This window comes from Panthera onca, chromosome B1 (genome assembly GCF_046562875.1).
Source record: "Panthera onca isolate mPanOnc1 chromosome B1, mPanOnc1 haplotype 2, whole genome shotgun sequence".
Taxonomy (NCBI): Eukaryota; Metazoa; Chordata; class Mammalia; order Carnivora; family Felidae; genus Panthera; species Panthera onca.
This window is the reverse complement of record NC_138342.1, coordinates 188,783,911-188,795,907: the sequence shown is the minus strand read 5'-3', so window position 1 is coordinate 188,795,907 and position 11,997 is coordinate 188,783,911. Positions and strand designations below refer to the sequence as shown.

The 11,997-nt window shown below is 45.2% G+C and overlaps 1 protein-coding gene across 5 annotated transcripts in view; it reads left to right on the top strand.

Annotated features, from left to right (window-relative positions):
- Window positions 1-2,807: 2,807 nt before the first annotated feature.
- The window catches only part of SNX25 (sorting nexin 25), a 131,704-nt gene continuing 122,514 nt past the window's right edge, over window positions 2,808-11,997 (top strand). For 4 of the 5 annotated variants that reach the window (XR_013555005.2, XM_078445293.2, XM_078445294.2 and 1 more), the window contains exon 1: window positions 2,808-3,326. Coding sequence is in view for 3 of the 5 variants with exons in the window: in XM_078445293.2 (XP_078301419.2) it covers window positions 2,919-3,326 (408 nt within the window). In the remaining 2 variants the exon portion in view is untranslated. Of the gene's footprint in view, window positions 3,327-3,391; window positions 3,979-11,997 lie in introns of those variants that run through there. The other variant, XM_078445295.2, reaches the window with a different exon arrangement.

The following is an 11,997-nucleotide window of genomic DNA, read 5'->3' as shown; positions in this document are numbered from 1 at the left end:
GTAGGTTGGAGCCCTGCGTTGGCCTCTGTGCTGACAGCTCGGAGCCTGGAGCCTGTTTAAGATTCTGCATCTCCCTCTCTCTCTGCCCCTCCCCTGGTTGCACTCTGTCTCTTTCTCTCTGAAAAATAAATAAACGTTAAAAAAAAAGCCAAGCGAGTGCAGTTTTTTTTTTGCTTTATGTTTCATAACTTGAAAATATTAGAGTAAAATAAAGGTAAATGATAAAGCTCTATTGCCAAACTCTTTACTGGCAAACATAATTAAATACTGTCTCCCTTGTCCCTATCCTTACTTAGGTCCTTTTCTTTATCTTATAGATAAATGGAATTAGATTATGAAGAACTATTAATTCCAGGGAAAAGAAATGTGAACTTTAACATATTTGCAGTGATAAGTCATTGGATACCACTGATTTGGGTGAGCAGCCAGATTATCCATGAGAAACTGATTAGTGTATTCTGTCGAGCAAACTGAGGTAGGTTGTTAAAGTAATACAACCAATGAATTATAGCTCTCTATATTTAAGTCCATGTGTAGACCACTCCCTGTTTAATTACTGGCTGGGCCATATGTTTGCTTTGGCCAATGGGACATTAGCAAATGTAATGCAAGCAAAAGCTTAAGAAGAATTTGCACAGGGCATCCCTGAAACTGTCATGTGAAGAAGGGCAAGCTGACCTTTGGAGGATAAGTACACAGGAAGCAGAGACGAGCCATCTCAACAGACTCCATAGACCAAATAGCCCAGCCTGTGCACCAGGAGACCATAGTTTCATTAGTTACCGGAGGCAAGAGCAGAATTGCCTAATGACCCCAGCCCAAATTGCTGACCCACAAAATCATAAGCAAATAAAGTGGTTATTTGGTGGTAGTTCGTTATGTGACAATAGATGATCGACACACCATATTTCCAGTATGTCTTCTTGATAATAACCTTTGGAATACTTTGTTTTAAAAGAATAAACAACTAACTGGAATTTAAATAAAAACTTGAAACAACAAATAAATTGGTAGATATAAAAATCAATTGCACAGCTCATTGTATGTAAATTATTCTTCATAAAACAATACTTACAAGAAAAGAAAATTAAAAAATAGTAAAAACACAAAGAATATCCACCAAATATCTTACTTCATATGAATGTTTTTTTCTTTGTTGAAATAATGACAGATGATTCCTTATTGAAAAACAGTATAGTCAGAGGAATTTGAAAATATTATTTTAATGCTTATTTTTCTTTATGAATTTTTTTTTCATGTTTCTATTTATTATTGAAGGAGAGAGACAGAGCATGAGCTGGGGAGGAGCAGAGAGAGAGGGAGACGTAGAATTTGAAGCAAGCTCCAGGCTCTAAGCTGTCAGCCCAGAGCCAGATGCGGGGCTCGATCTCATGAACTGTGAGATCATGACCTGAGCCAAAGTCGGATGCCTAACCGACTGAGCCACCCAGTGGCATTGGGTGCTTATTTTTCTTAACTATGCTTATTTTTCTTATTTTTCTTAACTATGCTTATTTTTCTTAACTTTGCTCCCTGGGAAGCAGGATATAAATCATTTTATTGGAAAACAATAGTGCTGTTAAACTGTTGACATTCTTCGGGACTCCTACTTGAAGAGAGTTTTGAGACTTTGCTTTTGTTGCCCGTGTCCTTTCTCACTGCCTCTCTCAGTCTGTTTACCTCTCCTTCCCTTTCTTCTATTCCGGATTTGCCCTATCACCCATCCTTTTAAATCATTAATCTCTTCAGAATTCCTTCGTTTCCTTTCCAATTCTTTTTAGCTATTAAAGATACAGCTGCTGCTTTCTTGGTCCTAGTAGTAATTTACTAGCATTTATCTAGCATTACCAACATTTTTTTCAGTAAACATTATCTGTATATTAACGACGGGACCATGATAGGAGAATAGGAAAATACGTTCTCTAAAAACGATTTGGACCGCTTTCACTTGCGTGGGTAATAACATTTGTACTGAATCTCTGGTAACAAAAATATAGGGACTTGGAGCCAAAGTGATTATGGCAGCTGTGTACACTCCCTGGCACTAGGCCCACTTCTCTGGGCCTTTCCATAACTAGCAGCTGCAGGCTTCATTCCTCTTCCACATTCGTCGATCCCTTCCCTGAGGCGGCTGGGTGGGGAAAGGAAGGTCGTTGAGGGAACCTGTGTCAAAAGTGAGGCTTAGGAATGGCTTGCCCCCCGAATCTAAACAGCAGGTGAAAATAAGGCAGACATTTGGGGAGCCCTAAGCAGGCGAAGAGGTTACTTGTCAGTGAAGAGCCCAGAGCGAGGATTAAGGGATCACCTGAGCCGGAGAATTAATTACAAGCGCTTCCGACACCTGCGGCAAAATTTTCCATCCTCTGACGGTACCCTGGGGGGAGGGGAGGAGGAGGGCGGGGACCTAGCAGTTTTCCCAGCGATTGGCCGCGCCCCCTCCCCTGAGGGGCGGTGGCGCTTGGACCCCGCCCCCGCGCCGCGGGTGGGCGGCGGGGGCCGGGCGAGGCCGGGCACCTCCCACCTGTCACTCAGCGGGCCGCGGTCGCTCTCCGCCCCCCGCCTGACGAGCACCTCCGGGCCGCTCCCGCCCCCGCTCCGCCTCTGGCTTCGCCAGCTTAAGTCACAACGCGGTCCGGCTACCTGGGCGCGCCCGGCCGGACGGGCTGCGGGGCCGGCGCCGGGTGGCGGCGCTGAGGGGTCGCTGAGAGGAGCTCGGCGGCGTCTGTTGGAGCCGTTCCCTCGGTGGGCCGCCGGCGAGGGCATGAGCGCGGACTGCCTGTGCCTCCGGAGCGGCGGCGGCGGCGGCGGCGGCGGGAGCGGCGAGGGGAGGGGGCGCCGCGCAGAGGCCACCGTCCAGGGCAGCGCCGGGGGACAGCAGGGCAGGAGATGTGCCTGTCCTTAGCGGTACAGGAAGCAGCATGCACCCCGATGCCACCGACAGCAGCGGCGCCGGCCTCAGCCTCGTGCCGGCAGCGGCCACCGTTGGCCGCCCAGCCCCGGGCGCCCCGGGCGAGCGGCGGCCGGACGCCCGGGAAGACGCGGCGGCGCCGGGGAGCCCTGGCGGCTGGAGCTGGCGAGTGTCAGTGGCGGTGGCCGCACTCGCCGCCGTGTGCCTCTCCTGCCTGGGGCCCGGTTGCTGGCAGGCGGCCGGAGGCGCGGGGCCGTGCACCGTCCTGCTCCGGCTCAGCCTGTACCTGGGCTGCGCCGCGGCCGCCTTCCTCTTGGGAACCCTGTTCTCCCTCGTCTGCCGGAGCCGGCGAGCCCCGCCGCCCGACTTCGTCGCCACCTGGAGACGGCTGGCCGCGGCCGCCCGCCGCGGGCCGGGGGTAAGTACCGGTGTCCCCGCTGCCTCGCGCGCTCGGGGCCTCGGCCGGGCCCTCCCCGCTTCCGGTGCCCGCCGCCCGCTCTCGGAGCCCCGGGTGGCGGCGGCGTGGCCGGTCCCCTCTGCCTGGCCTCCCGGAGAGAGACCCGGCTGGGGTTGGTCGGCCCGGCGGGTAGCTGCGAGCGTTCCCTCGGCCCGCGCCGGTGGGGGGTGGGGGGAGAGGGGGCGGGCTCGGGGCTCCTCCGAGCTTGCGGGATGCTCGCCGAGATGCACGTTGTTAGGCAGTGTAGTTGCTCCACAACCATCCTCAGGCACAACCTTGCTAGCTGAATAATCCAAATCTTGAATGTCGCTCTGCAGTTGGCGAGGGGAGTCCCCCCCTGTACGCACGCGCTGCGCCCTGTGCGGATCATGGTGTTTGCTGCTTCTAACCGTTTTCTGGGAGAGGTAACTTTCTGACCTTTCACCGGTGCGGAAACTTGCTCAGACAGGCTCGTCTGGCTTAGCTCGCCCTGCCGGGACCTCTCACCCGAGGCTGTGGACACTTCTTACCGCGGCATCCTGTCTTCCACCATGTTGAGAACGCAGCCCCAGCTAGTTTCTGTGATTTTGAAAGGGGATGTCAGATAACACTTCAGTCTGCAACAAAAGCAAAGGTATCCCAGGGAGGGGTGGGACAGCAGGGCGGTGGTTAGAAAATCTAGGAAGTGAGAGTGTTTCAAATGAGCTCTTCTCTTCCTTAGTGCCACACCGCTACTTGCTCAGCCTCCCAGCTTTCTCTCATACGTAACCCTTTAAATCAAATAATGAAACTTGATTCTGTTGTAGCTTGTTTTGTTCGGGGCACATTATGCCGAGCCTGAGATTTGTTTCTGCTAATAATGTATTTAACACGGGTTTACTATGGGAATTATAACTTCTACTGCGGAAATATAATTATGAGTTCTATTTCATAAGCCCTAAGTTACAGGGTAGTGTCTCTCAATAATCCGGTAAGGAAATAACAAACCCCACAGACCCATGATAGGTGAATTATACTGTTGTTCCAGGCAGTGGAGAAATAAAGTCCAGATTTATTTGAGGTGTGCCTCTCTAGGAGTTGGTTCTTGGTAGAGTAAGTCCTTTCAACCAAAAGTTGGGTATTAGCTGCTGGGACATGTAGCTAGTGACAGTGGCATTGGTGTTGGTAGGCAGGGCTGGCTGCCCTGCAGGTTAGTACTTTGGGGACAGTTACACAGCCTGTACCACTGCCTGTGAGAAATACCCTCAGGAAGGCAGGAACAGATGTCCCTTCCCTTCTCAAGACTGCTGTATGGTTTAACACCCCTGCTGACCGGGGGTTGCCTGACCACAACAGGAGCAAGTGTCTTAAGATCTACAGAGAGCTGTTTAGATCGGCAAAGAGTAGCCTTGCCCCGCCTGAACACTCTGGGTAGGACCACACAAACTGCTGGTATTTAAAGCCCATTACATCATACTTATTCATCCATATATTCATATGGAGAAGCACTCAGCACAACAGTTCTGCAGATATCATCTTGACATGGTTTCTCAAACTAGATCAAAACAACCTCAATTCAAAACAATATGGATTTGAAATCACAACAGATCAATACACAACATAATGTGGCACTAGCTGCTGGACTGAATGATACTGTCATGAAATTGAAGTTGCCTAAGCACATTCCGGTAAGGGAAATGGCAGTGGTTCATAAGGATATTTGTTAGAGGGATCATTATCCTCTGGGTTTTGTATTTGCTTATGATATGATCCACTTACTCTTGTAAAAATCATCACACTCTTCGCCAAAATTACCCTGTCCTGAGTCTGTCGGTTCGAAATGCAGCCCTGAGATAATGGCTGGAGGGTTGTAGGGAAGGAAGTCAGGCATCCTCACTCTGTAAATCCATCAGGAATTCAGTATATTAAGGTATAGGAACTTCTGTTTCCCTGGTAGTCTAAAAAAATTAGTAGTGTTTATTTCCTTTAAAAACCTTCATTTAACTATCCATTTTTTTCATATCTAATTTAGCAAGAGTTGGTAAGCAGGTGTGTTTTTTCTCATGATTTTTTTCTACAATGACAAAAATAAGGATCCAAAGATTTTACTAGTTGGCTTATTGATTTGTAAATGATGTTCCATTTCTTTTGAGTATTGTAAGAAATAATTTACTCCATATGTGTTTATCGAGTTTGGTTTTTTTGATGTTGTATTTATGGTTGAGAGAGCATGAGCATGGGAGGGGCAGAGAGAGAAAAGGGGACAGAGGATTTGAAGAGGGCTGTATGCAGACAGCAGTGAGCCCAACGCCCGGCTCCAGCTCACAGATCCTGAGGTCCTGACCTGAGCGGAAGTTGGAAGCTCAACCAACCCAGCCACCCAGGCTCCCCTACTGAGTGTTTTATATGAGCCAAGTATTATTCTGCAAGCTGGGGTTGAATCAGTGAGACACACAAAAGCCCTACTCTCTGGAGATTATAGTCTTATGGGAGATCAGACAACAAAGGAGATATTTTTTGTTAGTGATAAATGCTTTTGAAACAAAAAATAAGAGTTAAGTGATTAAGAGTGCCTAGTAAGTGGGAGCAGGAAGTTTAGATGGTGAGGTCAGGGTCAAAATCCTGTAGTATTCTAGTCCTCTGAAGGCCTAGAAGCTGCATGTTGTGGGTTAGTTACCATCCTATTTCCTGGAAAATACATTTCCTCAAACCTCCCAACTCACTTATACTTCTGGGTAGATAAAACTTGGATTAGCATCCAGAAAGATGGTTTAGTAGAGGAATTAGAGAAAATAGTATTTTGTTATTTTTTTAATGTTTATTTTTGAGAGAGGTAGAGTGCAGGTGGGGAGCGAGGAGGAGACTCTGAAGCAGGCTCCAGGCTCTGAGCTGTCAGCACAGAGTTCAACGCAAGGCTTGAACTTGTGAACCTCGAGATCATGACCTGAGCCGAAGTTGGACGCTTAACTGAACCACCCAGGCGCCCAGAGAAAATAGTACTTTAAAGGTGACAGAACATGAAGCAGCATATGTAATCCTGAAGATTTCAGGTACTAGAAGAAGTGAAATGTAATTTATGGAAAGTAGATCATTGGTCATTTTTTTTGAACTTGGATCCTTATAATAGTCTTTAACGAGAAAGTAAGTACATTAGAAACTTTACTTTCCAAGTCTGTATTGTAATTGAAATGCAGATTTTTCACATAAAATTTTATATTTTTTTTAACAGTACTGGTGCTATTTACTCAAGCCTTTAGTTGTGCTGTATTTCTAATTTGTGTTTAGTTTTATTTTGTTTTTTTTAATGCTCTGTTCTTTATGAATGGAAGCATAAGCACGTGGTGTAGTGTAAAATATCTGTCAGTTCTGTGGGGGTAGCAGCTGGACCACACAGGTCATCTAACATATGTGGAGGGGGAGGCTGTTGAGTAGTAAACCAAATGGTGCCTCTGTAAGATACAGTGAGTACATTACTACAGAAATTTTGATTCAGCATGAAGGAAGGAATCGTCATTTGTTCTCACACATTTTAGAGTCTTCTAAAATGCTGTCCTTCTAGCTGTCCATCCTTCCTTCCCCCTTTGTTTTCTTTTTGGTCTCCTATAGAGGGAAAAAAAATGCATACATCGTTAAAAGTAGGCAGCTAAAAAAGCCACACTGAAAGCGAAAAGTGGTTTTTGTGTCAGGGAGTGTCTAAAATGCTTCTGTGTGTCTCACAGTGTAGTTATTGGCTGTAAACTCCATGTGATTAGGACCCCTGATTGACACCTTTTGCTATACCTGTATCTAGCAGGGGCTCAGGGAGTGTTTGCAGATGATGATAAGATTGTCTGTTCTCACTACTTCATGCTTTTCCCCCTCCAGTTAATCCAGTAGTAGTAGTTGTTGGGCATCTGCTATGTGCAAGAATTTTTGTTTCATTTGGGTGGGAATTACTGCCGATTAAAGTAGTAACAATAATTTTCAACTCAGGTAGAAATAATATCCAGTGGTGTATTCGGGTTCTGAGGAAGCTTTTCTGTAAGGTCAGGAAGGTCTTGACAGTTGCTCTCTGGGCCCCACTTAGAGAAACGTGGACTTTGTGGCAGGCCAGCAAGCACACTGGAGCTGTGGTGCTGTGGGGTTGGCCTGCCCCGGGGTAACTAACAGTTGTTAGCCCACCTTTGTTGAGTAGGCTGTCATAGCGTGGCGTTCCCCGTCCAAGGTTGTGTTTGGTCTTGCGCCAGCCCGGTTAACTTACCTGGACCAAGAGCCTCCAATTCACTGGTCACAGTTAACTTGACCTTAGTACCTCATCTAACCAAGGCAACGGAAAGAGAAATATGGCAGAAGCCAGTTAGTAGTTTAGAAAACTTAGTTTCATTACTGGACCAGCAATACAAAGCGCATCTTCATATAATGGAAAAAAGGAAAATTATTTCTTACGTTTTGACAATAGGAAGATAACAGAATAGCTTCTCTACCCATCAATTATTCACATATAGTATGGATTTTCTCTTTTGCACTGTAACTTGTTGGATGTTTCTTGATTTGTGTTCCATAAATTCAAAACTAAGTAATTAACGATGGTCAGAAGGCCGACACGAGAATATCCACAAAAGTGAAATGCTTAATAGCATGTGGGAAACCAAAGTCCACTACTATATGAAGAAAACATTAATGAAAGACTTCAAAGTTCAGGCAGATAGAAAAGTTCAAGTGGTTTATCAAATCTAACAAGCATTTACTGAGTACCTGTTAAATAGCCGCTATTATGATCTTGTTAGATCACTTTTTGCCTAGCTGCTCAGTGCCTGTGCCAGGCACGTGGTAGGCTCTCAATAGATCAGTTTTGCCTGTGTAAATGGATTATTGTTTGAGACGATAGCAAATTTAAGTATTCTACTGACTGTTTTTTAAATTTTTTTCTTAAAAATATTTTTTTACATGTTATTTTTGAGAGAGAGAGAGAGAGACAAAAGCACGAGGGGAGAGGGGCAGAGAGAGAGCGAGGAAGACACAGAATCTAAAGGTTCCAGGCTCTGAGCTGTCAACACAGAGCCCGAGGCCAGGCTCAAACTCACAAACTGTGAGATCATGACCTGAACCGAAGTCGGATGCTTAATGGACTGAGCCACCCAGGTGCCCCTACTCACATTTTTAGGTTTAAAATTATAACCCCAGCATCCTGGAGAAGGGTCAGAACCTTGCAGTAAGCTCATTAAGAGCTTGGGAAATTGCTTTCTGGAAATGCAGGGCCATGTTTTTAGCGTTGGGGAGGATTCACAGATGAACAAGAATCTCCCTGTCCCTGCCCTCTCAGGCTGAGTAGATTGGATTGATAGAGAAGACTGGATGGGAAGGCAGATGTTTATAGAGACAGTACAATATTCACACAGCAATCCATGGTGCCAGTTGGCTTGGGTAGGACTTTTAGAATTCCTAAATGAGTTCTTTTACAAATACAAAAGTTCTTTGAGTAAAACAAACTTAATTTAGTTACTTGAGGGGAAAAAGGAAAAGAAACAGGAATTAGGGAGACTATACACAGCCTCTTTGTGACTTTCCTTTATTATGCTAATGTGATAAAGTAATCCTCAATAATTTGATAATGGATAATGGCATAATATACTTACTTCAGAATATTTGTTTGCTAAAGTTTTAACTAGACGATTTAAGTCATGGTGGATAGTGGGAAAAATGTTTTTGAGGAAGATGGCTTTTTGAGAACCCCTTAAATCACAGGATCCTCCCTAACTGTCTGGTATAAAGGTTGTTTTCCTTTAAATTCACACTATTCATAATTTTTAAATTTTTTATGCAGATGATAACATTCACGTTTTTTAAAAAAAAGTGTAAAAGGGTATACAGTGAAATTTTCCCTATAGACAATATTAATAGTTGTTTATTCTTCCATATATATATTATGCATATACAAGAAAACACAAATATATATTCAAAGAGAGAAGTTTTGGACACCTATAATCTCTTGATACAAAAACAATAATAACACATATAGGACAGTTATTTTTTAGATCTTCATTGTGAAGGCATTATTTCTTAAGATTAGGAAACAAGTTATATAGGAATGATAACTTCTAAGTAGGAAGATACATGATTAAACCTAGAACATAATAATGCTCATCAAACACAGGACATGTATGCTAAGAAGTGAAGAAAGTGTTTATTTGAATTTACCAGACTGTCTAAAGGAAACAATTTTTATTTTCATAATTTATGAAAAAGTAAACAAATTTACAAAAAGTAAACAAAGCAAACTGTCGACAGAGTACATGTACCATTTAGGATTTGAGTTGCCCCTGAGTATACGAGATGAATCACAGGAGCTAGGATTGCAAAGGTACTTTGGGCCACGTTGTAGAAGTCTTCAATCGAGAGTAAAACTGGATTTTAGTCTGTGGGCATGGCAGCTATTGGCATTTCCTGAGACAGGAGTGATAGCCTCAGAGCTGGGCTTTACAAATGTTAAATGGAAAGTGATTGGGATAAACTCAGGAGGAGAAAATACCATGTTAAATGCAGTGGTAAAAAGTGAGAGTTAATGAGGCTGTGTGAATGGAGATAAAAGGCAATAAATTTGAGTGAGCTTTTTATTTGATGTAAAATATCATTAGTTATCATTACAGACAGGTCTAAGAATCTTTTCAGGAGTGTCCTAACATTCTCTGTAAACAGTAAATTTCGGGGCACCTGGGTGACCCAGTCACTTAGGCATCTGACTGTTGATTTCAGCCCAGGTCATGAGCTCAGAGTCGTGGGATCGCGCCCCACATTTGGCTCTGCCCTGAGCATGGAGCCTGCTTGAGATTCTCTCTCCCTCTCTCTCTCTCTCTCTCTCTCTCTCCCCCCTCCCCCTCTCCCCCTCTCTCTCCCCCCTCCCCCTCTCCCCCTCTCTCTCCCCCCTCTCCCCTCTCTCCCCACCTCTCCCCTCTCTCCCCCCCTCTCCCCTCTCTCCCCCCCTCTCCCCTCTCTCCCCCCCTCTCCCCTCTCTCCCACACACACTTCCCCTTCTCCTCTCCCCAACTAACACATGCCCCCGCCCCCCCCCCCCCAATAAACAAACAAAACAGTAAATTCAGCCCCCAAACAAAGGATTGTCTTGTTCACAAAATGAACACAGTTTCCAAGCTTGAATGTTCTCCTTGGAGCCTAAATTCTGGTCATTTCCTGGGAGGTTGATTTCTCACTGTCTTCTATCTCAAGCTGCTTTTGTTTTGGGAGCATGCTGTGATGTCACCTTCATGATTGAATGTTGCCTTCTTGAAAATCTCTTATGTTTCATTTCCCAACCTTATAGTTTTGGGGGTAGGGAGTACCCCCAGATTCCTGAAAATGTGAGTTCTTATAGTCAGAATCATGCACATAATTGTACTAAAAAGGTGACTCAGCAGGTTTAGTACTAAAGGCTCAGGCTTAGAAAATGAACATTGTCTGTAGAAGGCTTTAAATATTAAAATAATAGCGTACAGACTTGTGTCAAACAAAAAAGTTGCACCTTTGCTTTTGGAAAAAAAAAATTGCAAACTTGGAACTTATTTTTTTTACCCTTCCCTCTTAGGTCACTTTCTAAACTAGGGTTGGGGGCGTGGGTGGGAATGATAGGTGTGATCGGCAGCCCTTCTCAAGGGCTCTTCCTGGGTACCCTGAGCCCAGGCCCAGTTACTTATTTCCATATCCTGTGTCAGCCCTGGGCTGTGTGCTTGTATAGTTTCTCCGAACACAGTGGAGCTTTCCAGAAAGCCCAGGGAACCGATTTGGTTGTATTTTGGTGGGTTTCTCAGCTCAGATTCTGCTTTGGGAGAATGCAGTTGGGAGTGTGAGGTGTGCCTGCTGTGTCCCTGGGCCTGACCTGTTCTGTGCGGTTACTACGGGCACTGACCAGTCCTGGTACATTTGTCAGCCAGCCTGGGGTTTCCGCGTCTGAATAGCTAAGAGCTGGATGTGAAGAAAAACGAATATGGTAACTCCAGATAAAATGCCTCTGGGGCCAAGGAGGAAAAGGAATGAATTGTGCATGTTTAGGATAAGAAACGTGAACTTGTTTAGGCCACTGGGATCTATTTAGTAAGCTTTCAGTTGTAGTGTAGAATACTGCTCTTGGAAAATTAGGTAAGTTTTTGCGAATACTTCTTTCTTTCCTTTTTTTTTTTAATACATTTTTTAAAATTTTATTTGAGAGAGACAGAGACAGTGCAGGTGGGGAGGAGGCAGAGAGAGAGGGAGACAGAATCCCAAGCAGGTTCTGTGCTGCCAGCACAGAGCCCAATGCAGAGCTTGAACCCATGAAACCGAGAGATCGTGACCTGAGCCAAAGCCAAGAGTCGGACACTTAACCGACTGAGCCACCCAGGCACCCCTACAAATACTTATTTCTAAAGTAACCTGAATTTCTGTAGTTCTCAACCACCTGTGTGTATGAGTGACTTTACATTAATGGTAGTAACTAAAATTTTACAGGTGTTTGCTTCTGTCTGCTCATGCAGAACCTTGGTCTGCAGTGCCCCTAGCTGCCCCTCCCCAGACTTCTGAGAGTCCATAGGCAGTGTCTTCTGTATTTGTGAATAAGCTCATTTATATTCCTTCATTTCTGGTGCCTTCAAAGCATTGGAGAGAGGCCTCTCTGCCATCACCACTGTCAGTCTGTGAAAAACCACATTTCTTTTTGGGCAACTAG